Source organism: Prunus dulcis, chromosome 7 (assembly GCF_902201215.1).
Source record: "Prunus dulcis chromosome 7, ALMONDv2, whole genome shotgun sequence".
In the NCBI taxonomy this organism is placed as follows: Eukaryota; Viridiplantae; Streptophyta; class Magnoliopsida; order Rosales; family Rosaceae; genus Prunus; species Prunus dulcis.
Window position 1 is genome coordinate 16,373,975 of NC_047656.1, and position 26,573 is coordinate 16,400,547.

At 36.9% G+C, this 26,573-nt stretch overlaps 7 protein-coding genes across 7 annotated transcripts; 2 read left to right on the forward strand and 5 right to left on the reverse strand.

Annotated features, from left to right (window-relative positions):
- Positions 1-691: 691 nt before the first annotated feature.
- On the reverse strand, positions 692-2,355 carry LOC117635474 (GDSL esterase/lipase At5g55050-like). Its single transcript, XM_034369786.1, has 5 exons — positions 2,094-2,355; positions 1,817-1,971; positions 1,440-1,658; positions 1,103-1,352; positions 692-909 (listed from the first exon to the last, which is right to left on the reverse strand). Exons 1-5 carry the CDS (start codon positions 2,353-2,355, stop codon positions 692-694), a joined length of 1,104 nt encoding a protein of 367 aa, XP_034225677.1.
- A 1,759-nt stretch (positions 2,356-4,114) lies between these two features.
- On the forward strand, positions 4,115-9,142 carry LOC117635843 (protein S-acyltransferase 10). Its single transcript, XM_034370214.1, has 12 exons — positions 4,115-4,171; positions 4,346-4,600; positions 4,825-4,939; positions 5,483-5,557; positions 5,674-5,745; positions 5,895-6,032; positions 6,305-6,338; positions 6,925-7,034; positions 7,548-7,634; positions 7,932-8,015; positions 8,336-8,401; positions 8,689-9,142. The coding sequence occupies exons 2-12, from the start codon at positions 4,507-4,509 to the stop codon at positions 8,864-8,866; spliced, it is 1,053 nt and encodes a 350-aa protein (XP_034226105.1). The 5' UTR covers positions 4,115-4,171; positions 4,346-4,506; the 3' UTR covers positions 8,867-9,142.
- An 877-nt stretch (positions 9,143-10,019) lies between these two features.
- LOC117635673 (lysine histidine transporter-like 8) lies at positions 10,020-13,234 on the reverse strand. The gene is made up of 5 exons (XM_034370007.1): positions 12,607-13,234; positions 12,239-12,375; positions 11,722-12,146; positions 10,911-11,042; positions 10,020-10,802 (listed from the first exon to the last, which is right to left on the reverse strand). Exons 1-5 carry the CDS (start codon positions 13,029-13,031, stop codon positions 10,314-10,316), a joined length of 1,608 nt encoding a protein of 535 aa, XP_034225898.1. The 5' UTR covers positions 13,032-13,234; the 3' UTR covers positions 10,020-10,313.
- Positions 13,235-15,646: 2,412 nt separating this feature from the next.
- On the forward strand, positions 15,647-16,542 carry LOC117634762 (40S ribosomal protein S30). Its single transcript, XM_034368977.1, has 3 exons — positions 15,647-15,809; positions 15,921-16,058; positions 16,285-16,542. The coding sequence occupies exons 1-3, from the start codon at positions 15,806-15,808 to the stop codon at positions 16,329-16,331; spliced, it is 189 nt and encodes a 62-aa protein (XP_034224868.1). The 5' UTR covers positions 15,647-15,805; the 3' UTR covers positions 16,332-16,542.
- A 510-nt stretch (positions 16,543-17,052) lies between these two features.
- LOC117636189 lies at positions 17,053-20,199 on the reverse strand. Its single transcript, XM_034370687.1, has 8 exons — positions 19,905-20,199; positions 19,408-19,540; positions 18,818-18,921; positions 18,574-18,745; positions 18,277-18,417; positions 18,085-18,164; positions 17,930-17,992; positions 17,053-17,842 (listed from the first exon to the last, which is right to left on the reverse strand). The coding sequence occupies exons 1-8, from the start codon at positions 19,994-19,996 to the stop codon at positions 17,257-17,259; spliced, it is 1,371 nt and encodes a 456-aa protein (XP_034226578.1). The 5' UTR covers positions 19,997-20,199; the 3' UTR covers positions 17,053-17,256.
- A 1,084-nt stretch (positions 20,200-21,283) lies between these two features.
- On the reverse strand, positions 21,284-22,394 carry LOC117635656. Its single transcript, XM_034369992.1, has one exon. The coding sequence runs from the start codon at positions 22,355-22,357 to the stop codon at positions 21,419-21,421; it is 939 nt and encodes a 312-aa protein (XP_034225883.1). The 5' UTR covers positions 22,358-22,394; the 3' UTR covers positions 21,284-21,418.
- Positions 22,395-24,101: 1,707 nt separating this feature from the next.
- LOC117635475 lies at positions 24,102-24,995 on the reverse strand. The gene has a single exon (XM_034369787.1). The coding sequence runs from the start codon at positions 24,993-24,995 to the stop codon at positions 24,102-24,104; it is 894 nt and encodes a 297-aa protein (XP_034225678.1).
- Positions 24,996-26,573: the final 1,578 nt, after the last annotated feature.

Genomic DNA, 26,573 nt, shown 5'->3' on the forward strand with positions numbered 1-26,573 from the left:
CCTTTAGAACAGCATGCACACTCTAAACAACAAGAGAAACTATCAAGAGAGGGGGGAGAGAGACCAGCCAAATCCCCTCTATGCTTACAGTCACTTGGACTTAATTTGAAGTGCATTAAGTGCTCCCTTTCAGTCTTGTCCAGACACCCACGTGATTTAATTTGTCCAGAGAAGCGATCTTCCCTAGATTCTCTAGTCAGCTTAATTTGCTACTTAGGTTTGACTGTGGGGGGATCTTGGGATATTTTGCCCAAGTATATGGCTCGAGTGGTTCTAACCGTAAGCAGATGCCATTCAGTTGACCTTGGTCTGGCAGGGCCTGTGATATGATCGAGTCGATAGGTTTGCTTTTGAGGTAGTGACCCGTCATGGTGAGTCAGGTCGAATCAGCATGCGGGGGTGTCTATAGGCTTGGCGGTATGGTCTATTAACACAATTCCATGGTCAATTATTATAAAGATGGTTTTGTTTTGTGTTTGAATCGGTCGGTTTGCTCAATATAGCTCCAAGATTTCTTGTTAAAGAAATACAATTCTTCTGTTCTTCAACAATTATTTCTTATTGAACCACCCTTTGGTTGAGATCTTATTACACAGTATATTTAAAATAGGCATGCCTTAAAAATAAGACTATGATCACAATTGCTTCAAGAGAGTCATGGAAGCTTAAGAGAGAGAGAGGTATATATATATCATGGAGGTACCAATTGACCAAAAGTCATGGGTACCACGAACTCATGATTACCAAAAACAGCTAGAGCTGCAAGATAAGACGCAGCTTGTGTTGGATGATATTGGTCCCAGAATAAGTAGTCGTTGTGACATTTACACACTTTCGCGTTTGGTGTACATGGCTCCTCGGCATTGAAATTTCCTTTCCCGCAGCAAGCTTTTGTCACCTCATTAAAACCTACAAAAATTATTGGATCAGAATATACCCTAAAAATATAATTTGACAAATAAGTCGTAATACGATTTGAAAATGATAAACTAAAACTTAGTCCACATATTATAAGTTGAGTGGATTTGTCACACCACTACATAACACATAACATATATGTAGCTTTATTTTAAGTCACACCGAAAAATTACTCTCACATTACCAAATTTATGAGGGTTTTCGAGAATGGGTGTGGTCATATTATAAGCATCTGCAAGAGCATACATCATCCCTTTGCATTCTGAGCTTAACTTAAGCAACATGTCATGCAGTGCCTTGTAGAACAATTGAGCATGCTCATTCATGGGCCCAAAACAATCCCTAGTTTGAGTAACATTATGTATCAACGGGATGCATCCAATTGGTGCAACGCTAATAATCCCAAATTTTTTGGCTCCGATATCAAATAGATTCTGCAATTGCAAACAGTAATTAAGAATCTTAATTTATTTTGATTAATCTATAATGTAAAGAAATTAGAAGAAAGCATTGATTGTTACCCTTAAACGACTTTCATAAGTGGACATGAGAGTGGTGATGTAGGCTTGTCCAGATTGGTTATAAGCAAAATGTTCTAAGATGTCATTGCTTCCAACGCTGATGAGGAAGAGAGACTCGGATATATTAGCCGCTGCACCCTCTTCACCTAATAATTCTGAGATCTTGTTGCGTACTATTGCAAATTGCTCCACCTGTTCTCCAAAGGGAATCACCTTTCCCTATGTGCATAATGCAACATAATTAATTTCGTACATATTTTTTCATGACTATTATTATTTGGATCGTATTTACTGACCGTATTATTCCAGTCTCTCTAATAGTAGAGAAATTATAAACTCGAGAGAGAGAAAGGGTGAGATATATATATTCAGCTTACCCACTGTTTTCCAGTATCATCTAGAATTCCAGATCCTCCTGAGGCGAAGTTAACTCCCCTACTTAGCAATCTGATCATCCTTTTGGGCAATTGCTTATTCTTGTCTAAAAGAGAGAGAAAAGGTGGCGGGCTCATCTTGAAACCCAGAAAGATGGCTAATTAAAACCACACCAACAAAATGAAAAAAATCAATATAATTAACAGATTAAAAAACCCAATTGAAAACTTACAAAAACAAAGTTAAATAGACAGGGCATAAAATCAAAATTATATATACCAATATAATCAACAATGTTGAAGCCGTTGCTAAATCTGCCTGTTGGTATAGAGTGAGGAAAATCAATCCCATTATAAAGGAAATCAGCCCTTGATCTACACTCAGACTCAGTCAAGTAATGGTTGGTCCCAACATCAACAGTCGAGTCACCAAAAATATAAACTCCTGGCACTCTTGGCTGATAGCAATCATGCAAACCAAGCATGCCCAGATACAACACAATCAACCAGACAGAAAATACTGATCTCAACCCTTTGGCCATAGCAATAGTTTTGTATATTCTGATCGAGCTATGAGTTGTATATTAATTATATCAGAGACCAATATATATACATATATAGAAGCTTCGTTTAGATTAACTGCTACCTCGGATTTTGCAAATTTACAAGACAATAAGTTGAGCAAGAAAGTACTAGAAGCAGTGTTTGGGGCCATAAGATGTTTAAGGTGTCATTGTCCTAAGTTTTTTCCAGTCTGGCTAGAAGCCGCATATATTACAAGGAAATTAATTAAAACAATGCTTGGTTTAGTTTTGGAGGCGGAATTTTCTAATTAGTGATTTAACCCAGAGGGTGACTCATGATTGCGACAGCTTAGGATATTCCATGGGAACCGTCTGAATCTTTGCTTCCTCCCTTGTTAAATGTGATTTAACCCATTTTTGTTCTCTAATTTATGCCATCTTGATACTCCTTACAGTTGCACGCGTTTTGCTTTCTCTGGATTCTCTCCGGGACAAATTTATATGCATCAACGGTTGACATTATTTACAATTGACAGATGGATCCTCCAAAACTACCATCAATCTACAATTTTATAGGCTACATGGGGTCGAAGCCGAAAGGCCCAACAAACAAAGAGAATAGTGTAGCCCAAACCCTAATATTTGATGAGGTTGATTGCACGCCTAGAACCAACAGAGTTCTCTAGCTACACGTATATGTACACTTATATATTTAGTGTGGTGCTTTGGCTTGGGGATATATTTTTTTTATAGTAAGAGAATAATTTATTGAAATTGAATGATAGATGGGGCAGCTCGCGTGTGGACAAAGCAGTTAAGGGTTGGATCGCGTATTTGTGGACTGCTAGTTTTAGTTAGGTGTATAGGAGTAGGACCTGTCGGTGCAATGACTATCTATCTAACTTGTTACGTTCCAATACAAACCATCAAACTTGTGTGGTCTTCTTTTATGACAGGGTTTTTCTTTGCTCAAGTTATTAAATTTCTTGTTGATTTTTTCGTGCAAAAAGTTTCATGTTATTCGTGTGTGATCCTTCAAGAATAGCATGTATTCGATATTTTAAAAGTTATGCTCAAATTATGTGTAATTTGTGTGTATAAAATTAGACAGAATTACACTATAGATGAAACATTGCAATTAAATTTAAATTGAAATGAGAAATACATATAATTTATATTGATCTAATTTCCCTTTGAATTATTAACTTGCCATTTTGAGAGAACTAGTGATTCATCGTTCAAGAGAAAGTATAAATATTCCTCCTACATAGTTTAACCTATATCCATGTTTCACGTTCTTGAGTGCCAACAAATATATTTGGGAAAAAAAAAACAGAGTGGAGACTTTTTATATTAAAAGGCAGTGTGAACTCCAAATGCTTGATTCCTAACATTCAAGTTTAAGAACGAAGTCAACTAAATTTAAACACAAAAGAGATTAAATTAGGCGCTAAGCTAAATGAATAAAGTGAATTCCTACAACAACCTTTGACATACTAAACCAAGCCTATTTAGATTGCATTTGCTTTATATTTCACTCTTCAAGGTCTGAGTTCGATCCTCATTTCCGTAAGTTTTGTTCATTAAAAAAAAATTATTATTTCTTTTCATATACATATATAAAGTAAAAGGCCATATAAGAGTTGATATCCAATGAAAATTCTTTATAAATAAATAAATAAAAGACTACTTACAGGTGTGAGCGCAGTTGGATAAGTATTACATTATGAAGGTTTGTAAAAGCTTAAAATTGGGATTAAAACTTCCATGGACTTACATCTGACGAGAGAGAGACAGGGACAGAGACAGAGAAAAAGAGTACGGTAATAGACGGGTAAGTTTTCTAAAATGGGGGTGGTGTGGCATGCGCAATACGCACATGACAAATCAAAGTGTTAAGAGACAGAGGGAAAAAGGACTGAGGCGTATAGCTACGTATTGAATTTTCCAGTTTCTGTGAAAATAGTGAACGCTAATTTCTCTATCCAAATCCAAACCCTTCTCGCAGGCCCGTTGCTCTGCCAGTTTAACCACTTGGGTTTTCCAAATTCCATCACTTTCTCGAGAAAGTTCAATTTTTGGAGCGAAACAAAGCGTTTCCCTGGAAACCCAGTTTGTCAGAATACTGACATGTAAACAGTTTCTCGTTTTCTTTATAAATTTCGTCTGATGACGATCGTGAACATGTGCCGCTCCTTACCAGGATCGTCGTGTCGACCATTGGACCGATGCTACCGCTTTCTTCCTTGTCTCTCCGATCCCGGTGAGTTTTTTTCTTTAATTTTCTTATTTATTTTTTAAAAAATCGAAATCGAAAACACAATCTGACTGTTTCGGTTCAGCTACTTAGTTTGGTAATCTCAATTGAGTCTAGAATTTTACTTTTTATGCGAAAGTAAGATTTTTATATTATTGTTTTAACAGAGCTTGACTTTTTTTCTTAATGAAAGATTGTTTTTTTTTCTCCTTGGGGTACTTGGGTTTCAGCTCGGAGGTCGGCCTTGGGTTTAAAAGTTGCATTGGTGATGCTACATCTGATATATGTGGGCATGCTTTTTCTGTTTGATGGAGGATTGATAGAGAAAACTAAAAGAGAACCATGGTATGCTAATGCTTCTATACAATTATTTATTCTATATTTGAATTGCATTTCTTTTGTGGTGAGAAGCCTAATACACATTTGATAGACAGACTTAGCTAATTTACGCGAATGGGTACTCTATGACCATTAACTGGACAGGTCCTTCATAGTATCTTAGATAGTTGCATAATTGAAGGGGAAACCATTTAATTGGAATTTTCAATTTAAGAACACAGAGTGAACCTCATCATGTATGTAAGGCTCGGTGTCAATTAGCGAAAGTCAAACTGATAAGCCAGTGCCTATTGTTCAGCAATGTGTGCATTGCATTGATGATAAACATGTACAAGTTATTTATCACAGTCTGTCTGCACCTTTTTTTTTTTTTTTTTTGGGTCGTAACAGTCTGTCTGAACTAATCGTGGAACTTATGGAATTTCAGTATCAATGAACTTGAATCGGGTCACAAATGACTGAGTCATCATGTTTGAAATGCTCTACTAGTGTTTGCTGTATTAACCCCAACCCCCTCCTTACTATGTCTTTCTTTTGTGTCCTTTTCAGGTATACTGCTATCTATTTGACTCTCTTTGTTGCCACATTGGTCCAATACTTTGTTACTTCTGCTTCTTCTCCTGGGTAAATGTCAATGCACTTAACCTGCTTTAAGATTAAATCTGTTTTAATATGATCAGAAAACTTGATGCTTGTGGTCCAATTTCAGCTCATTGTGATTTTTGTAATTTTAAATTTAGTTTTGTCGTTGATGCAATGAGGGCAGTCAATGAGTCAAATACAATTTTCAGAAAGGCATTAGTAGCCTCAAAGTAAGTGTTGCTTTCCTTTGTTTACTTTTGTTTTGTTTCTTTTTTCATATGATAAACAGTATAGACGCATATCTTGAAACTATGACGTGAATTAATTCTTTGATGTCATCTTACTGTCTCATTTTTAAAATTATAATGTTTAAGCAAAGACAGCCTGCTTCAAGCAAAAATGGAAACGTGGTTGTGACAGTGGAAGGGAGTCAGATGGCAAGAAGTCTTCTTGGAAGTAATGCAACATCTTGGACCAAACTTGTGATGGACTTGTATCCCCCGGGAACTTCTGTTCGGTATGCAATTATTTCATAGAGAAGTATCCTTTTGGTTGTACTATTTCAAAGTGATTATTTGGTGTTTACACATCAGTATGTGCATCTCATTTTAGTTGTGTTTGTTTCTACGTACAATAAGTTAGGGAAACTGAGTTTAATTTGTTTTGGTGCAAACTATTTCTTTTGAATATAACACCGAATGAAAAGTTAAGTAAAAGAGCTGTCAGCTTAGAGCTAGTCTTGATGATTCACAAATATTTCTGCTGACTGCTTCCTTTTGGTTATTGCAGAAGTTTGACTTGCTCGTACTGTAATGTTGAGCAGGTAGTACCATCTCAATTTTACATATTCATCTTTTATGGTGGTTTATTTTTTATCTCTTGCCAACATCTGTTTAATAAGGAACTAAACTGTAAAAGAAAGGAATACTCACTAGGAAACACAGAGAAGATGCCCATCTTAGGGGAGAGAAAAAAAATGTTATAATTAAGCAGCTTGATGTGGAAACCTCTGTCCTTAAATGCTTTTGTTATAGACTAGGTGAATTGACTGTCAATATTTTATCCTTAAGTGTAAAGCAGTGAGAGATTCTATGGACTCATCATGCGTCATTAACACCATCAGTTTCCCTCCTTTATCATTGCTCAAGGTTCTTAAAAAACTTCATCTATTTCGCATTAGACCTTGGGACAAATGAGTTTACACCACTGGAGACATTAGAGCATTCAAATTTACATGCTGCTTACTAGACAAGATTCTAGTTGCAATCTTATAGATATCCATTGTCCCTATTATTCAGGTTATGCATCAAGACTCTTAGCATATATTTTTGACCTTGGGACAGATGATTTCTTGTTTGCCCATATGCAAATTTTGATGATTAAACATTTTGCTTTTAACTTATATGCAGCCTCCCAGATCCAAGCACTGTCATGATTGTGACAAATGTGTTCTCCAATTCGATCATCATTGTGTTTGGCTTGGAACATGCATTGGTCTGGGTAATCATTGTAAATTTTGGTGAGTATGTTTTTCTACTAGTATAAAAGTTGGCTACTGTAATCTGCATTCTTAAGTTTTGCTATAACCAATAGGCAGAGATATTCCATGTTCTTTTGTGCTGTGACAGGCTAATATGAGTACCGGTTTTTGAATTTAGATTTGCAGTTATGTAGATTAGTCCAGTTGTTTCATTAACATTTGTATTCCTTCTGCAAATTATGCTTAGTGTTTCTTTAATAAAAGGAATATTCTATCTTTACTAAGTCATGTTATTTTGAAATGGATTCACCTTTTTAAAATAATTTTATTCTAATTTGGTTGGACTATTCTTCTTGTCGGTGTTACTAAAAGTTCAAGAAATTCTAGTCTTTTATAGTTTTGAGTTTCTTGACTGGTCCTTTGTAAAATAGTTGGTTATACTCAGATAGGCAATCAGTACATTTTAGTTCTGCATGTAAAACTTGTATAAGTAGATTTCAAACTTAAAAGTCCTAATCAAGAACTTTTATATCTTTGGTCTGAATGTTGTAGGTGGTACATTTGTGAAGAGACATCATTGTGCCTTTGGACTGGCATCATGTACATCACATATCTGAAGGAAAATATATCAAGTGCTTGGTATGGTATCTTTTATGAGGTCTTTATTTCATGGGAACAATTTCTGTTTTGCCCTTGTCATTATGCAAGTAATGTCTAAGGGGTTTGCTGCTCTATTAAAATAATACCACATAGAAAAAGATTGAAGAGAAAAACAAAAACAGAAAAGAAAGGTTATTGATTGGATATTAATGTATTACTGTGGTCCTTTGTGGTTTTCATTATGAAGTTTTATTTGGCTATTTAGGGTTTTCTTTTCAATTGTAATTTCTGTCTTAATTTTGATCTGAGTTTGGATGGGAATGTTATAATTGTCAGGTGGAAGGATGCTATTGTGATATTGCTGTTGGTTACTTTGTCAATTTCCATTATCTTTCTGCTTCTCCTGCTGCTATTTCACAGGTAAAATTTTTGTATTTGACATCAGCTTCAGGCTTCTTAAATACAAGACCTTTCCTCCTATGCTTGACATCATGATCATAATGTCAATTTTGTAGAAGTACCTAACTTTAATGCTTTCACAGATAACTTTCTGGTTGTTTCTGTTATGATATTTTCACTAGTAGTTTTCTAGTGAAATAAATTTAAAGAATTGAGATCTCTTTCTTGCTCTCTTTCCGCTCCCTCGCTCCTGCTTTGTTATTTCTAACTGAGTCTTTTACCTTTAAAGCATAACTTCAGTGTATCAGATGAACATGAATTTATTTATTCTTTTTGTGCAGTTATCTTGTTCTGACCAACCAGACTACCTATGAGCTTGTAAGACGGAGGCGCATCCCATATTTAAGGTTGGTTATTTTCTTTAATTTTCTACCATGTAGTATTACTTACTGAAAATAACTAAACTTACTAGTCATCATATGTTGAAAATATGCGGTGTCATATATTGTACTTGGTATTGATTCATTAAAGAAGTATAGGTGAAAATATAACATATGGTTAGACATGTCAATTTGTTCAACAAAAATTTATTTGAGTGGACTTCTCTGGGAACATTGTAATGATGTACGAATTAAACTGTTTGACCACTATGCTTTTAGACTCTCATTTCTTCTTACTTTGTTTTGATTGACAGAGGAGTTCCCGAAAGAGTTTACCCTTTCAGTAAAGGAGCATGCAGAAATTTATACGAGTTTTGCTGTCTTCAAAGCAGTAAATACCGAATGGAACGATTACCCACAGCTCAGGAACTTGAAGAAAAGTCTAGACCTTACACCATTTGTGATGTTGTAACCTGTCGTTGTTGTTGCTGACATTGTGAGCAATTGTATCATTAATTTGTAATTTTTCCCCCATGAATATATTGGGAGCACCATCTGGAGGCATATCTGCTGATGCATTTAAAATATGGCAACCACAGATGGTTTAAGTTGGAACTGGTTGAGGCTCTATAGTTTGTACTTCATTTTAGGCTAGATCTTTAGGCTTGATATACAGTCGGTTTTTTTACCATATTGTTTTTGCTGGATAAAAGATTCTGTATTGTTTGTTCGTGTCAATTTATATACATGGCTGAGCTCTTCCAATAATTACCGAATTTACTCTCTTCTAGCTCTGCAATATTTGCTGAGAGGAGTAACACTAGTTTTGCCCGCATATGATATACGGACTTCATATCTCACAAAGGTTATCCATCTACGTAAGTGGAATTTTCTCTGAGATATGATCAACAATGAGATTCAGAAATATCGTAAACACGCTGCAAGTTTTGTTTATAACTATTAATTCACGTGTTATAATATGAATGCACAATAAGTTATATTTTAAAAGTCATGACTTGAAAGCATCTGGTTGGTTGAATAAAAGTATACAATTCATCTACCATCATTTGACAATGGTATCGTACCATCAAGTACTTGAAAATTATACCCTCCCTCCTCACCTAATATTTATTCTGTGAGCAAATGACAAAAGCATAAAGCATAAAGTTTCTGTGCGTCCACCCCACACCAGTTGAAGCATGGGTCAAGGTCATCATGTGAAACATTGAATTTGAGCCACCTTCTGAGACTGAATAAAGCTCGTTGAACAATAAAAGCATGGCATACTTGGTAACTAACAAGTTGCCCTATTTGGCCTTGATATTGTGCCTTTGCCGTCACGTTTGAGTTTCATGAGACTTTTGGGTTAAATGATGAGTGAGGGAGTTGATTTTAGAGAACAAAAGGCTTGCCAGTCAGCAATGAGGCACTCAATCAAGACTGCCAAAGTTTGCCAAAAGTTTCATTTCTTTGAATAATTGCATAAGTCCACATCCTAAGGGGAGATATTTCAATTGGCCGCACTGTTATTAGCTCTTTGAAGTTTCAACTAACCGACTTATTAGTGTGATCCTTTTCCTTTCATTAGAGAGAGAGAGAGAGAGAGAGAGAGAGAGAGAGAGAGAGAGAGAGATTGACAAGTATATGAAGCTTCAACATGAAGATTTTACTTAAACTGATATTACACACACCTAAAGATTCTAGAATGTCAACTACAACATTTCCAAGCACAAAAAGAACAAAAGAGATTATATATATAATTGTGTTATCTTTTCCTTTGAAACTCAGCAGCAGCAAAGCAGGCAGCAAACTACAACTGTAAACACCATTTTTTTTTTTCTTCACAAAAGAACAATAAAACAAATTAATAAGTGTAAAATTCACCCTTATCCTCAGATTACTCCCCCAAAGTTTCCTTTTTTTGGTGGTAATTGCCTCATTAGTGAGGCTTGAAGAATTGGACTTTAATACCAGTATCGATGACAACATACAAACCAGCTGCAATCATGAAGCCACTCAGAATCATCCCCAAAACCCCAAGAGAATAATTGAGACACCACATTGGGCTATACTTCTTAGGCTTGTGAATCTTCATCCACATGAAGCAAGGGTATACGAATGTCACAGGCAGTGATATGCCTCCAATCAAACCAGCCACACTTCCCAAAAATGGAATTGCCACGGCAAAAAAGAAGACCCCAAAGCCAAACATGGCCCTAGAAATGCACCGCAGCCACCATGGCACTGGCTTCTTCATTCTTCTAGTGTATTTTGACTCTGTGTCATCAAACATTGGCATGCCATAGATTTGGAATGAGCACGCTGCATTTATCACCACAAACAAGCTTGTGAGCCCCAAAATGGATTGTGACACATCTTTTGAATGGTATTGGTAAAGAGCTGGAAGCATCCCTCCATTTGCTGGTATCTGTAAATCCGAACAAAAACAAAATTAAATTATATATTAAAATCTTTAATTGAGCTTATAATTCAAGTTTAGGGTTTTGTTTGATTATTTATGATTAGGGTTGCTTACCAAGTGACCATAGGCCCAGTAGCCTCCAATTGCAAGGGGAAACAAGCATACTGCAATGAGTGTGTAGGACACTTTAACTCCTCTCCACATTGGCACATGTGAGGGATGTTTCTCACTGGAAGGCATGGTGGCCTGCAACACACGCCATTAATTCACAAAGTTAAGTCTATGATTGTACCCAAAATATGAAAAAGGTTAGGCCTATGATTGAATAATATTCACAGAGTTCCAACCTAGGCGATGGTGATGATCATGATAAGTGATGTTTGAGGGCCCCCCACTATTTTTATTTATTATATATATATATAAAGCTAATAGAAGAGTCATAATTGGTCATGGTGGGTTGTTAATTAAATATTCAGCTAGGAAAACTAAAACTATTGGAATAGTTGTACTGCATCAAGGACAGTGCCTAAGCAACCTGTTATTTTCTAATCTTTGACAGTTGGCTTCTTGTTCATGGGAAGATGTTCAAGTGGTCAAAATTGTCACTTTGTATTTGTGAAAGCAATATGAAGTCTCATATTCTGGCCTGGCTTCCTAAGCAAGGAGGAGGAGGAAGAGGAGGAGGACTTAAGACTTATTGTTAGGAAATATGCTTGTCCTAAAGGAAAGCGTGCATAGACTTGTAGTGCACATTTAATTTGTTAGGTGTCAATCACTGACTTCAAAAACAATAAAAATTGATATTCTTTTACCTAGTTTGCAGGTTCTCACAGGCCAAGCATTGGGAGTTGAAAAAAAACAAAAATCAATTTATGCTATGGTAAAAAATAATTAAATAATTACCCAGATGGAAATTATCAATTACCTGAATCTCAAGGATAAGATTGTGGCCTCTGAAGGCAAAAGCAATGATCCCAATTGCATTTAGCACACCAAACACCCTCGCAATCTGAGTGTCAGCTCTAATAGGATCATAAGAAACACCAGGAAGCCTCCCTTCTGCTACAGAAGTCACCCAAATCAAGGTACAATACCCAATTGCAGTGATAGCACCAATCAATGAGACACCAGCTATGGAGTTCAAGTTAGGTAGCAGAGACAGCACCACAGCTGCACATGTAAAAACCAAGTACCACTCAACTGTTGTTAATGGCTTGGAAGTGCATGTAGGGCACACAATTTCGTAGAACAGCTTGGAAGTTGATCCACCAATGACTATCAGAGCCACACAGGTTCCACCAGACAGATACATGATTGGGAACAGGCCTAGCCAATTTGCAATTTTGTCACCTACAACAACATAGCCATTTTGTACCATTAGTTCCTGTCCAGAAATTTGAATAGAAAAACTTAATGAAAATAATCAGTCATAATCTTATTACCATGGGTGAAACTAAACAGTTGCATGTATCTGCTGTAACGCATCCCAGTTTCTACATTCTCATGGAGATGAACCAGTAGCCATAGAGTGTAAAGCTGCCAAATGAATCCTAGAGTCAACAGAATTATACCCCATGCCCTGCAATCAATCACAAAAGAGAAAAAAGAACCATAAAACTATTAGCAACCACATAATAGGCAAATTTGTAGCTGCTGAAATGACTTAAAAACACCATCTCACCAAACAGTCTGACGTGTTATATTGTCATACTCTTTGTCTCAGTTATTACTTAGTGATACTATGAACCAGATTGATATTCTGACAACATCATAAATTTGAAAATGAATTCTGGGTTTTTGGGGGGCTTACCATCCAAGAACTGTGAAAGCCACAGGAAGCACCAAAGCCTGGATACCAATCCCAGAACACAGTGTGTGAAAAGCAGCATAGTACTTGTTGCCATTTCTAGATTCAGTGATGGGAAGCCAAGCATCCTGAGGGTCAAGCCTGGTCATCTTGAGAGCCTTCCTCACAGGGCTACCCAAAGGAGTGATGAACCTTGGGGTCAAGGACATCCTCGGGGTTCTAATTGCCAAAGGGGTCTTTGGGGCCTTAGCCACAACTGCACCTTCAGCTCCGGGTTGCTGGTCTGAGGCTCCATCAAGAAGGGGTGATCTGGACAAAGATGGTGAGTTGTACTGAGAAGGAGGACAAGACACTTGTGCCTGTGGTGCCACAGTTGCTGGCCTTGGTGTTATAGGAGCTGAGCTAATCTCATTTGCTTCCCTACTCATCTTGAGCTTTTCTCACTATTTTTTGTTGCTCCTTTGCTCTTTGATTAGCTAGCTCCCTCTGCTGCTCTGTGTGTCTTGGTTAGAAAACCCACATAGCAGCATATATATATATATAGTGTAAACATTAAAGTAGGTGCAAGGAAAGAGCTTAGTGGGTCTTGTTCTCAAACTGCTATAGAGTCTACAGAAAGGTGTGTAATGACTAGTAAGACTTGGTTCGTTTTAGACAGCTTTGTATGACCATAAGAGAGAGAGGCAGAAAATTGGTTGGAAAATAATTAAAGCATTTGTTTGACGGGCAATTTTGGCTGCCTGTTTTTCTTGCTTTATGCGTTTGAATATTTTACATGTAAAAATATATATATATATCTTACATAAGAATTTGAGCTGCTTTGTTTGTGCATAGATTGTAGATTTAGATATATTTGAAAAAAAAAAATGGTGAGTTGTGAGAACCGCTCTTTGTAATTTAGACTATGATTTTAATTAAATAAAAAATATAAAAAAATAGCAGACATAAGCTTAACCAAATTTGTTAAAGCCTGTGTGCTATCATTGTCAATTTCAAATCCTGCTCCAATAGTTAAGAATTTTTCTTTTTAAAGCAGGGGGATAAACCCCAAATCACAACCCCCAACAAATCAAGTAGTTATGATTAGATTACAGTATAATATCTCTTGCATAAGTTCACATTGAGTATGATTTGGTCAACGTATTACTCCTGAGGCAAAAAGGGCCAAAGACGACAAACGGCTATTATTTATTTCTAGAAGCATTGAATTTTAGACTGCCATTCTAGCATGTGGATATTTTGGAAATAGAAAAATTTAAATAAAAAAATTTTAAAAAAAAGGCAGAAAAGGAAATGCAAGTTGCTTTCAAAGATGAGCATCGTGGTCAATATTAGTGTTCTTTTGGCATCGGATTTGGACTTTCTTAAACCCCCAAAAATGAAAGTGAGAAAAAACAAAGTCTCCTGGTCACTTTCTTGGCTTAGACCAGCCAGCCATCAGAGAGATTAAGGAAATGAGATTACATTACTGGACAACTCCAATGCAAATTACTTAATTATTATTGTTCACTCATAAAACTATCATGTTATTTTTTAAAATGATACATTATAGTAAAATAAATTGATAAGATTCAAACACGAATAACTTGATTTCAACATGATGAGTTTTGTCAGCATGTATTGTAGACTGAGTGAACTTTTCGTGTTATGATATAAACTTGATTTATGGATAATAAGGGAATTCACCTTGAGCTATTTGTGAGTTGACACTCTAACTAATTTGCTATTGCTTTAGAACACACTTTTTTGTTGTTGCTTAATATCAAATGTAATACTTTTCTTTCTAGCCTGACAAAATATGGGATTAGCATAAAAATATCACATTGCATTAGAATTATCTGCTGCAAGCAGCAGCGATGAAATTTTTCAATGGGCGAGTGTTGAATTTTGCATCAAAGTGAGCACTTCGTGCACTTTCTCTACATCATTTGGAGGGGAGAAAAAAGTAGTGTTTATACAATAATAATAATTGGACAATCTTTCCCTTCGATTCAAACTTTTGAATTTCTAGAAATTTGATGATAGAAATTGAAATAATACAGCCATCGATCATCACCACCTTAAGTCAAAATAGCGGCCATTTAATAAGTTCTTATTCTTGATATATATCATCAATTAACCGTTTGATGCGACTTGATGATTGAAAATAAAATAACGACAAAAAAATATTTTATAAAGCAAAAAACAAAAACAAGAAATAAATAAATAGCTATCACTATGTATTACATATAATTATGTAGTGATTTTTCATGAAAAATCACATTTAATTGCTACTATTTAGCAATCCATAGTCTCCGTCCGTTACTTTATTTGCCCCATAATTAATATGATAAGATGCATGGCCTCCACGACAAATCAATCTTGGCCTCTAGCGGGCACAACAAACCCGCCATTTATCGAAACAAATTGCATCTAGTTTAATATTCAATTAGTTTTCACTTGTCCATAAAACATTACTCACGTTGCATTTAGAATAGGGAAGTGAGTCTTAGTAAGACTTTAAGTTTAATCCTAATTGTAAGTGAAAAGAACAAATGTTAAGCCCAAGATTAACTCCACTGAGGAGGTACCGGTGGAAAAATGAGTTAGAAATTAAATCGGTTTATAATTCGATTATTTCATTATATAAAAAATTTCTTGCAAACTCGACATTGAAGTCAACAACAACAATCCGAAACAAGATGCAGCTCACTTTGATAAGTTAGCTCGTTTCGGTATTGTATTTTCTCAAAGTTTGTTGTGAATTGAAGAATTTTCAGTGTGATCGTCATATCGACACGTAATGTTATCAATCAACTAACGTTAAAATTGGCCCCCCAAAAACAGTCCAAAAGGGCCAAGCAGTTGGGTATGCATTGTGATACAATTACAATATGAAACTGGGTTAATTCTATTATAACGTTTATTTTTCACCCATCAATATAAATGGGCTATCAGACCCAAAATTATAAATGGGCTAGTACATTTACAGTTGGGCCTTTACCCATTTTGACCCGCCTAAGATGACACCGACATTAGAAACACAAGGATCAATATGTAATTACACAAATCTATCCTTAAAAACGCAGCAACAAAAACCCTAGCGCTCGCCTCTTTACCGCCGTGCCGTTTTCTTGTCTTCTTCAAGCTCTCTCATTTTCGCGATCTCGTCTGCAAATACAAACACCAACCCAAAGCTCTTTCAAGCTCTTAGTAAGGAACCATGGGTGAGCTTAATTCCTCTCTGCCCCTCATCTTACACTTTGCGCTTCATTTCATTCACTGTATTTTTCGTTCTATTTTTTAATTAATATATATGAATTTATTTTAATTTTCAGGAAAGGTTCATGGATCTTTGGCTCGTGCTGGTAAGGTGAGAGGCCAAACTCCCAAAGTGGCTAAGCAAGATAAGAAGAAGAAGCCCCGTGGACGCGCCCACAAGCGCATGCAATACAACCGCCGATTCGTCACCGCTGGTAATACCACCGCTTCATGATTTCCCTTCCAGTATTTTGAGCTTTTTTAACTTCCTGATACTAACTTACTTGGTGATTATTGTTAATTCTTTAAATGGGTTTTTGAGAAACCCGCATTTGGATTTTGATGCAATTTAAACAATTTTAGTGAGTTTTGAATTGATTTTAAATGGGTCTTTCGGATTTCTGATGCAATGCCTTGTGTGATGTGTGATTGTTGTTGCAGTGGTTGGCTTCGGCAAGAAGAGGGGACCCAACTCATCTGAGAAGTAGACAGAGCTTTTGAGAAGATGAGAAGCAATTCGTAGATTAAGAAAAAGGCTTTATTTTTATTTATTTTTATCATTATGTCATTATCAATTCAAGACCCCCAAATGCTGGTTTGGTAGTTCGTAGAGAGATTTGAAAGTATTTTTTTTTTGGAATTTGTGCTCTATTTGAATTATCAGTAATGTGATTTTGTTTCTGGGTTTCTTGTTTCAAATTATTGTTGGCATGGCTGTTGATTTGACTTAAATTTCTGCAAAGTTAAGAGTTGGATCATAATGGTAAATGAACTAAATCTCTAATTCCAGATTTCTACATTCTTAATTGGCATGATAGTCTACTAATTTGAGATGAGAGAAGAAAAAGTGTTAAGAGCTTGAGAGTGGGTCAACAATGAAATGGAAAGGTCCTTGGCCTTAAAAATTCTCCAACCCTGCAATTTACAACTTTCTACAAGAAAGATCCCAAATCCCTTTCCCTGCTTGCCACCCAAGATTGAAACCCGAGGGTATGTAACCTAAAAAAAAAAAACAGATCTCAAATCCTCATTTGACAAAGCATATCAGGTGATGAACTACTTTTTCAGAACTTATTGGGTTTACATTATTTTTTATGCAATCTGGGTTGTGTAACTAGATTACACAAGTGATTGATGAATTAGCAGTGTGTTGAAATCAGAAACCAAAAGGTTTACTGTGAAAGAACGAAGCTGAAGAACAGAGGGACAACATGCAAAACCTTTGCCATGTGAATATTATTTAGTATCAAAATGATAGAATGACAAGCATCCACCATGTATATATGAATTATACAAGCAACCCAAAATTGGTGCACACGGAATCTAGACATAATGTTGGTTTGTGATTCGAAATATGTATATATATGAATTATACAAGCAAGACAAAACTGACGCAGAAGCAACATCTAAACATCATGTTGGCTTGTGAAACTTAAGGGCATCAAAGCGGGCAGCAAGTGCGTCGTAATCTGGTAATTTCGGATGAACTCGAGAAATCGTAGCTGCTGAAGGTGGGGGTGGTGGAGGACGCTCAGGTGCTTGATGAAAGCCACTAGGAGGTGCCTCCAGTTCAACTTCTTCATCACAGTCTGATTCATCAAACCTAATATCTGAATGTTCTGATGGGGCATTATAGCTGTATCTCCTGTAGACGAATTTCTTCTCATCTCCATGGCTAAGCACTGTTTCCTCATTTCTTGAAGAATGAGACCTATCAATTCCACAAGCTTGAGATTGGTGATCCATATTCTGAGAATCAACTGGTGGACCATCTGGCATGAAGTGGCCAGTGGAATGGCCAGAAGGGGTTCCAAATCCATTATTGACGCTTAGAGGAACTTGGGATGCTTGACTGAAGTCTTTGTTGGCCAGATATGCAGCAACTTGTGCAGCAGCCATTGCATCATTTGCAGATTTTGCAGCTGCTTCAGCAGCAGAGGCCGAGTCTGCAAAATGCATATGTCCCCTTTCTCCACTGCCACTTGTTCTGCGTGAAGAGCTGGAAGGAAGTATGACAGAAATATAATTAATGGATGATCAAAATATGCTCGAGTTTAAATTACAATGAGTAGAGCAGCCAAGTTACCTGGTGCCTGTCTTATTGGGCTGAACAGATCCCCTTTCTCCACCGCCACTTGTTCTGCGTGAACTGGAAGAGAGAATGATAGAAATAAGATAAATGGGAAATCAAACTATGGTTGAGTTTAAATTACAATGAGATACGTAGAATAGCCAAGTTACCTGGTGTCTGGCTTATTAGGCTCGACAGATTGGGCCTGCAAAGGCATGCTGGTAGCACTGACAAAATTGCTCGGTCCTTGCTGTTCAAATAACAGTAAACAGAAATCTTAAAATGGGAAATTTCTTGAATATAACCTGAGAGAGAGAGAGAGAGAGAGAGAGAGAGAGAGAGAGAGAGAGAGAGGAACATACTATAAGCTCTTCTGGAGGCTTGAGAAGCTCCTGTTCAGATTCTGATGTATCCCACTCAACCTGGTATTCCTTGGCTATCTCCTTCAGGAGTTTCAACTTTACTTCACCCGTAGGGGTTCTAACAGAGAGCTTGTCAATCAGCTGTAAAAAACATAAGCACTCAACCATCATTCACAGAAATAAAATATGAATTGAAATCAGAAAATTCAAATAGCTGATTAAATCTTCAACTCTAAAGCAAAAATGTATGGTATAATAACACTAAAAGAAATGCTATGATAGGAAGATCATGCTTACCATGCGGTTTACACCACAGCTGGGTCGTAGGTCAACAGCGGCAGATACAAAATCTCTTCCATATTTTTTCTCAAAAATATTCCGAAGCTCCACTAGTTCTGGAATCTCAGAGCACCTTGGGGATGCAAAGATTAAACTGGCAATCCCTTCTTTGAGATCAGCTGGACATTCCCTGTAACAAATTGGATCAGCATTGGGATTAAGATAGCTGCGAAATGCATCAAAGATATTACATTATCATTACCTTTGCTTTGCAATGATAGAAAGCCTGGACACTACTAATTCACAGAAAAGCTCAATGAACTCATTTGCAGCCAGAACATTCTGCTCTCTGATCACATGTTCAACCTACACAACAAAAAATTCATTTGTAATTAGTGCCACATTCCAGATCACAAATATTGAGTCCACAGCAAATTTCAGCATAAGCAGAACATTGGGTACTATACGAAAACTAAAATATTTTCGGATTCACATAAAAAAGAGAAATCAACATCCACAAGCTTGGGCAGCCGTTTGAAGGGACATCCTAAAAATTTATAAAACAGATGATGCTGTCTACCCACAACAGTGTCAATAAAATATATAAAGAAACAAACAAATCGAAGAGGAAATTGTTCCAATCACTGTCAGGGTAAACCATTCAGACAATACATATTAGTCCAAAAACATGTAGACATTTGATAATTGAATAGAAACGAAGTAGTAGAAACTATAGTGGGCTGTTTTTCCAAACAAACAGAGTTGCTGACATGCTTTTAGAGCATAGAGACCAAAAGCCATGAACTTTAGATTACTATGATAACTAAATGAATAATAAAAAGTGTTAAGTACCCGGATTCGAGCAGTGGCGTCTTGACCTGACTGGAGGAGCAAGGCAATGTCACGCCTCATCTGCTTCACCACCGCCTGTCTCTTGTTCCTCAGTAGCTTTATCCTAGCCACCGCCATCTTCGCTTGCATTTTGCTGTTTCATTATTCAATTCATTTATCCCCATCAAAAAACGAAAACCATTCAGCAAAAGACTAACTCCCATCATGTTAAATTGCAGAGAAAATGCAAACACTGAACAAAAGATTTCAACTTTAACAATTTTACCATCTGGGTCTCTAAAACTCCTATTCCCACCCCGTTAAACTGCCGAGAAAAAGCAACCATTGAACAAGATTTCAACTTTAACTTTTCATCATCTGGGACTCAATAACACCTACTACCCACATTTTCTCGGCAACCAAACATAGGAACTAGTTAAAATAACACAGAAAAGTTGCCTAAAAATTAAAAATTTAAGAAACCCAGAAAGGGAAACGGCAGAGAGAGAAAAATGTACCATTTGGAGGAGTTAAATCCCCAGCGGAAGAGAGACCGGCCGAGCTTCACGAGCTTCTTGGTGTGGGTTGTGGCTACAGTGGCAACAGTCATGGTCTGAGAGAGAGAGAGTGTCTGAGTCTGAGACCTAAGACTGAAACACAGCTTCCTTGGGGGGTTGGGTTTATAGGGAGTGTAACGGTAAGCCTGAATTGGAACGTTTTTTTAGCTTACTGAAATTGGAACAGGGAAGGGAACGCCTACTCATAGAATTAGAAATTATACTTGAGATCCTTTTGGGGGGCCCACTTGATTACCGACCTTCCTATTGACTTGTTTGATGTTGGGATTATAAATGGGGAATGGGCCTGTAAAAGGAAAATATAGCCGTTGGGATATGACGCGTGGGAGAGAGCGGGATCGTGCGAGAGAAGAATCCAATGACAAAGTCGGTGCTGCAACTACAATCTCGCAAAAAGCAAAAAAGAAAAGAGAAAAAAAGAGAACGCTGTCTGTGTTGTTGTTCGATTTCTTTGTCATTAATGGTTTTTTTGGTTGTGTGGTCACACTCACACTGGTTTATAATGTTATTAGTTCACGAGTTATGTCATAACATCAGTAATTAATAACACTACGTGATAATCTAATGATCATATTGAAAAATTATTCATATATTATATGATGATCTGATGATTATATCGAAAAATTATTCATATATCATATTATGTTTTTGTGATTTATTGTAATCATATAGATATAGATACAGATTTGGATCGAAATCATATTAAAATCCGATCTATCTTGAGGCATATACAAAATAACTTGCCTTTTGGTATAACTCTAAACTTGTGTGAACGAGTAATGAACTTCTTCTATCTATTTTTGTTGTTGTTGAAAATATGAATAAAATAACAGAGGAAGAAATGCCCCACTAATGTTTGGATTTTTAAATAAAAACAGTAGTTATTTGTGGCTTATTACTAACAGCTTCTTTTTAGATCTAATAAATAAAAAAGTAAATAAATGTTGGGTCATATAGGATTGAAATAGTTATATTTTAAGTTGGTAAGGACAGTGAACTCATCCCCTTGCACTTAAGTTTGAATCCATTTTTCTGTAAATTAGATTAATATTTACCCCAAAAAAATTGTCATATTTGATTTTTTTTGGCCATGATTCATATATCTAGCTAGATGTATTATAATCAGATTATGATACAGAGCTCATGATTCATATATCTAGCTAACCGTATTAGATTTGAATGGTAATTGGATTTTTTTCAGAGCAATTGTAACATTTGGATTAAAATCGAAACAATCTTAAGAATACGTTTCGATTCTCATGGATTTGGGAATACATCTTAAAACTTTCTAGCACTAGAACCCTAAAGATTGAGACTTCAATTCAGCTTGTATTATATATACATTTATACACGAGCACATGAAAATTCACATTTACCAAATTGGTGAAGAAGAATATATTTTTGTAGATCCTCTAAAATTCGGATCCCATGCCACCAATGGGGATATGATGATCTCAATGAGAAAGTATGTTTAGGAGAGAAACTCTGGTGCGGATCAAGAGCCTAAACAAGCCCTCCAAACCATTTTCAAGGCCTTCCATGCTTGAATCCAATACCTCCAATCTTCTCTGTGCAGATTGAATCTTCTCAGCTTCAATATCTTCACTTGCTTGATTCACAAGCACGTTGCCAATTGCAATATCTACATTTTCCAGCTCGTTCATGCTTTTGTGTTGGTTGTTTTCACACTTCAAAACCCCTTTCTGCACCAAAATTGAAACGAGAGACCATCTGCTAGGCCTTGGCTTCAAAACTGGTGTGGAGAGGAAAGAAACAAGTGACTGGAAAACAGAACTGGTGATCAAACTTGCCTCTCTGAGCACCCTCACCACCGCGGCAAGATGGTTGTCTAGATCCAAAGGGAAGGCTTCATGCTTGTGATCCATTTGCTTCAATGATGCTACAAGCTGCAGAATTTCCTTCTTGGTCTTTTTCCTTATGCATGTATATGAACTCAAATTGTCTTCAAGGCTTGAATCTCCTCCAACTTTTCTGCGCCGAAGCGCAGATTGAAGATCCCTAACACTCTCCTTCATTGCCAAAATGGTATCCCTTGTGTTGCAACACACATCCAAGTAGTTGACAGAACCATCCAGCAATTCTTCAACCCATCTCTCATTTTGATGCAGGGCTAGGGCCTGTTGTGTCATTGGCAATTGAAGAAGATCCTCAATACAAATGTACAAGTCTTTAAGCCCACCTAGCCCCTTGCATATCGAGTCTGCCTTTGCTTCTGATGTTGTTGTTGTTGCCTCCCAAGCCTTGAGCTTGTTCAACTCTTCTTCTGTTCTGAGTGTGCTGGGATGTGATCTAACAGGCAAACTAATAGATCGAACATTGTATCGCTTTGAAGGCTTTGCAGAGAATGAAGCCATTGTTGCTCTTTTCATCATAGAAAGATTAAGAACTTAAGATTGGATTTCAAGAAGTTTCAAAGTGACATTTTTATACATGGGAAACAATTTGAAAGAAGATGGGGAGGGGACCAAAGGCATCTTTTGGGTCCTTAGGTCAATGTGATAAACATGGCGTGGGTTATGTTGTCAAGTCTTGCACCAACTATAAAACTTACCAAATGCCTCCAAAATTTAGTATCAAATTCATGCTGTTATTTGGGTAAGGTGTCATCTCAAAGTTGGTTTTTTTTTGCATCAAAGATAGATTCATTTGGCATTTTCTTCCTTCCATGCTCCACTGGCACCGACCCATTTTGGATTATAAAAAATTGGTCAAATTCATGTAAGTTGGCAGCAAAAATTAAAGGAAGAGTGAGGCATTCCAAAGTTCCTTGGATATGGAAGCTCTTCGAGAAATCCATATCCAAAAAGATCTTGAAAACGTGTTTCTTTAATTCATTTTGGAATTTGGTTGGAAATGATCAGGAAGTTTACATTCAAAGCAAAAAAGAAATAAATATACATTGATATTCATATAAGGGTTGCCCGAGTGGCTTGTCTTTGCAAAACAATTTGATAACAAAAACAGAGGGGGTAAGATTAGTATTAGTATTGCTTGCAGATATTTGATTTTGTACCTTTGCTTGGGAAAGAGACAACCAGAAAAAGATTTTAATGTATATTTTACTATATTATGTGTCAACTTAATGTTAGAGTAAAGAGTGATCAACTTAAAATAATTGAGCTTTCCTTCCCAAGTCTCCTTCAGTAAGCTACGTGGACAACTAAATTTATAGACTTAATTCTTGCGGTTTAATTTGTACACATCAAGTTAAGAAGGAAAAGAACTGCATTTAAATCGTGTGGAGATTGATTTGGATTTGAAAATGAACAACATGGTTAGAGAAAAGTACAGATAAATGCAGAAAGAGACGGCTGGCTGAGCTGACATTTGTGAAGTTGGTACATTACCAATAATATGGCTAATTGTCTTTTTATTGCTACATGATATAATTATATTCCGTCTCTCCCACATTTATGCATTCACGTGGTCTTATTTACCGTTATGAGCGGCTTTGAGGGTGTGCAACTAGTGCCACCGCATAGGGCTCCCAAAATTTCTTACGTGTATATATTATATATTATATATATGAGTGTATAAAATAATTATGCAATTGTGCACCTAATATTTTTGGTTTAGTCAGCCTTCTATATTTATTAGGGAGTGTATAGGCGTCAATTTAAATTTCGAATAGGGCAATTAAATTCTCAGGACCGGCACCATCACACTCAAAAATCACTCCACCGCGTCTTGGCTTGTATGGGAGCATTTTATTGTAAAAACAGCACATATAAGTCCTGCTCCATAGATTGCAGACTTTCTCGGGGAAGAGATCCGAGTGGGAATTCACGCTAAAGATCTAATCTTCGTTATTTTTAGTTTGATGAACCCAATAAAAGAGATATTTTAGTGGACACTCAAAACTTATTTGGGTTTGAAAATCCTGGGACTTCACACGTTACATATCCAAATGAAAAAAGAAAAAGTAAGAGAAAATAAACGAAAAGATAACAAAAGTTATGCCAAGATGTGATTCAAGAACTCGGGTATCAATTGTATTTCATTATATGTATGTCTATACATATTACAAATGTATCGAAAGTTTATAATCACAAAGGAAATCCTGATAAAAGGTGGATGCCTTGGATTTTCGAGGCAAAAATGGCCTTCGACAGCTCATCACTGTGAGATTATGTTCAAAAGAGAAGCTCTTGTTTTAATCAAGCGCCTGAAAACGCTTTCCAAACCACTCTCAAGGCCTTCAATGGTGACTTCCAAAGCCTCCAATCTTTTCTGTGCACTTTGAATCTTCTCAACATCAGTACATTCAATTGGAGCCGTTGATGACTTGCGCAGTGTGTTCAGAGCAGCATCAACACCGTCCATCTCATTAATGTCTTCCTTCTGCCCTTCACATGCTATCACTCCCTTGTGCATGAACTTTGACACCAAAGACCACTTGTTTGACTTTGGCTTGGAAACAGGCACCGATAAAAACACCAAGAGTGATTGGAAGATGGACATGTTATTGGAGCAAGCGTCTCTAAGCACTCTGATCACAGCAGAAAGATGCTGATCTTGCTCTACCATTTGTGATGCTCCAATTTTGCTGTCAACTTGCTTCAATGATGTGATCAGTTTCTTGGCCTCCTTCTTCATTTTCTTTCTGAAGCAAGTGTAGTTAGCAATGCCGGTTTCAATGCTTGAGTCTCCCTTTCTCCTCCTGAGAGCAGACTGAAGAGCCCTAGCATGCTCCTTGATTTGTGAAATGGCATCTTTTGTAATTCCGCAGATGTCCAGGAGCCTCACTGATCCATCCAACAACTCATTCATGTACTTCTCTTGTTGGGGTTGAGAGAGGAGCTGTTGGGTTGATGCCATGTGGAGCAAATCATCTACACACTCATACAACTCCTCTAGCCCACACAGAGCTCTGCAGATTGAGTCTGAGGTTGAAGCAGATGAAGAAGCCTCCCATGCTTGGAGCCTGCTCAGCTCATCTTCAACTCTGAGAGTGGTAGGATGAGACCTTAAAGGCAAGCTGATTGATCTAACATGGTACTTAGCAGCCATTTTGGCTTAGGGTTTAATTTGTGTTTGACAAAAAACTCAAAGTTGAGGATGATATTTGTTTCTTTTTCTTCACAAAGCTCAAGTTTGAGTTGATTGGTCTCAACATCTCTTGAAATGCCTATATATAGATGCACAGAGAGAGAGAGAGAGAGAGAGAGAGAGAGAGAGAGAGAGAGAGGTGAATGTGGTGGTAAGCATGTGGAGCCAGTGTGGGCTCTCATTGAGAACTGGCTAAGTTGTCACCTTTTTGGGCAACATTTGGGGCAATAATTGGCAATTTGTTTAGGCATCAACTGGTATGGCATAAGGCACGAGGTGTCTCAGAATCTTATTATTGATGCATTGGTTAGAGCAAAAGCCTCAAGAGTCATCGCCAACTTTGCCTTCCATGGTGCCACATTACCCTTCATATCTTTTGGTTTATTAAATTTGTGGCAGACCAGTCCTCCAATGGGTGGCCTTGTCTGGCTTTTCTCTTTTTTGGAGAAGCTTTCATCACCAAAACTGCATTAAACAAAAGCTCCCCAAACAGATTGAGATCCAGATCTATTAAGATTTAAATAAATAAAATTTAAAATTTTAGAAAAATAGAAGGCCAAGATCAACATCATCATTTTGTAATGAGTATTTTATTTTTTGCACGAGTGGTTTGTAATATTCATGTCTCCATTTAAATTTTCTCTAAATGAAAAATGTTTTCATGTGTATGTGTGAAGGAGGTGTGAAGCGTATGTTGCTGCTTATGCTGACACGTGTCTGCTACTACAGTACTCAAGAGTGCACCAGAATATGACATGTGGGGCTTTGGGACAGGTGGTGGTCTCTGCGTGGCCCTCTCATTTTGAGTCATCACCAAATCATTGAAGTAGATTTCCAATTGAGATTGTAACTTGGAGTATTTTCTTTTGAGTCAAATCTTTGGAGACTTGGACTCTGAAGTTTTAGCTTTGTAATTGACAAGTGGTGCTCTATGCTTGGCTCTCATATTTGAGCCCATTTCACCAAATTATTGGAGACTTAGAGTAGTATTTTCCTATTGATTTGAAATTAACTTTTCAATAGACAGGTGGTGCTCTCTGATTGGCTCTCTCATTTTTCAGATTTTATTTAAACTTAGGTTTTGAAGTTATTATACTATAGTATACTCGAGTTCAGTTATGTGGTATAATTTATTCACGCGTCGTGTGATAATATAAATGAATATTTATTGACATTACGCTCTAAAACGTAAAAAATTATCACGTCTCGTCCACTCATAGCATAATACATGAACAAGTTATAATTCACTCTGCTATACGCATATGCAAGCATCATGCATGTGAATATCGATCTGTGATAGCAAACCTCAGCTCTCTGGTGCCTCTGCAACTGCAACTCTGTTGCCCAACCAAAACGACAAACAGCTGTTTCTTTAATCTCATTGGGGCATGAGATATAAGATGAGATGGGTGGCCTTATTATAATGCATTGCATATTCTTACAACATTACAGCATGAACGAGTCTGTGTTGTACAATTCATTTCTCTGCCTTTCTGTTTGTTCTTTGCCTCCCCCAACATCATGCATGATGCTTGATGA

Bases quoted from the DNA above. Each gene is read 5' to 3' on its own strand.
- LOC117635843 (XM_034370214.1), top strand. From the start codon at position 4,507: ATGACGATCGTGAACATGTGCCGCTCCTTACCAGGATCGTCGTGTCGA. The intron at 4,940-5,482 runs GTATGCTAATGC...TGTCCTTTTCAG, and splicing joins AAAACTAAAAGAGAACCATG to GTATACTGCTATCTATTTGA. The intron at 6,339-6,924 runs GTAGTACCATCT...ACTTATATGCAG, and splicing joins CGTACTGTAATGTTGAGCAG to CCTCCCAGATCCAAGCACTG.
- LOC117635656 (XM_034369992.1), bottom strand. From the start codon at position 22,357: ATGATGAAAAGAGCAACAATGGCTTCATTCTCTGCAAAGCCTTCAAAG.
- LOC117635475 (XM_034369787.1), bottom strand. From the start codon at position 24,995: ATGGCTGCTAAGTACCATGTTAGATCAATCAGCTTGCCTTTAAGGTCT.
- LOC117636189 (XM_034370687.1), bottom strand. From the start codon at position 19,996: ATGACTGTTGCCACTGTAGCCACAACCCACACCAAGAAGCTCGTGAAG. The intron at 18,746-18,817 runs GTAATGATAATG...AATTTGTTACAG, and splicing joins TCTATCATTGCAAAGCAAAG to GGAATGTCCAGCTGATCTCA. The intron at 18,418-18,573 runs GTAAGCATGATC...TGTTTTTTACAG, and splicing joins GCTGTGGTGTAAACCGCATG to CTGATTGACAAGCTCTCTGT.
- LOC117635673 (XM_034370007.1), bottom strand. From the start codon at position 13,031: ATGAGTAGGGAAGCAAATGAGATTAGCTCAGCTCCTATAACACCAAGG. The intron at 12,147-12,238 runs GTAATAAGATTA...ATGTTGTTGTAG, and splicing joins ACTGTTTAGTTTCACCCATG to GTGACAAAATTGCAAATTGG. The intron at 10,803-10,910 runs GTAAGCAACCCT...TCGGATTTACAG, and splicing joins ACTGGGCCTATGGTCACTTG to ATACCAGCAAATGGAGGGAT.
- LOC117634762 (XM_034368977.1), top strand. The intron at 16,059-16,284 runs GTAATACCACCG...TTGTTGTTGCAG, and splicing joins CCGCCGATTCGTCACCGCTG to TGGTTGGCTTCGGCAAGAAG.
- LOC117635474 (XM_034369786.1), bottom strand. From the start codon at position 2,355: ATGGCCAAAGGGTTGAGATCAGTATTTTCTGTCTGGTTGATTGTGTTG. The intron at 1,972-2,093 runs GTATATATAATT...GGTTTTAATTAG, and splicing joins CAACATTGTTGATTATATTG to CCATCTTTCTGGGTTTCAAG. The intron at 910-1,102 runs GTAATGTGAGAG...TAATTTTTGTAG, and splicing joins CGAAAACCCTCATAAATTTG to GTTTTAATGAGGTGACAAAA.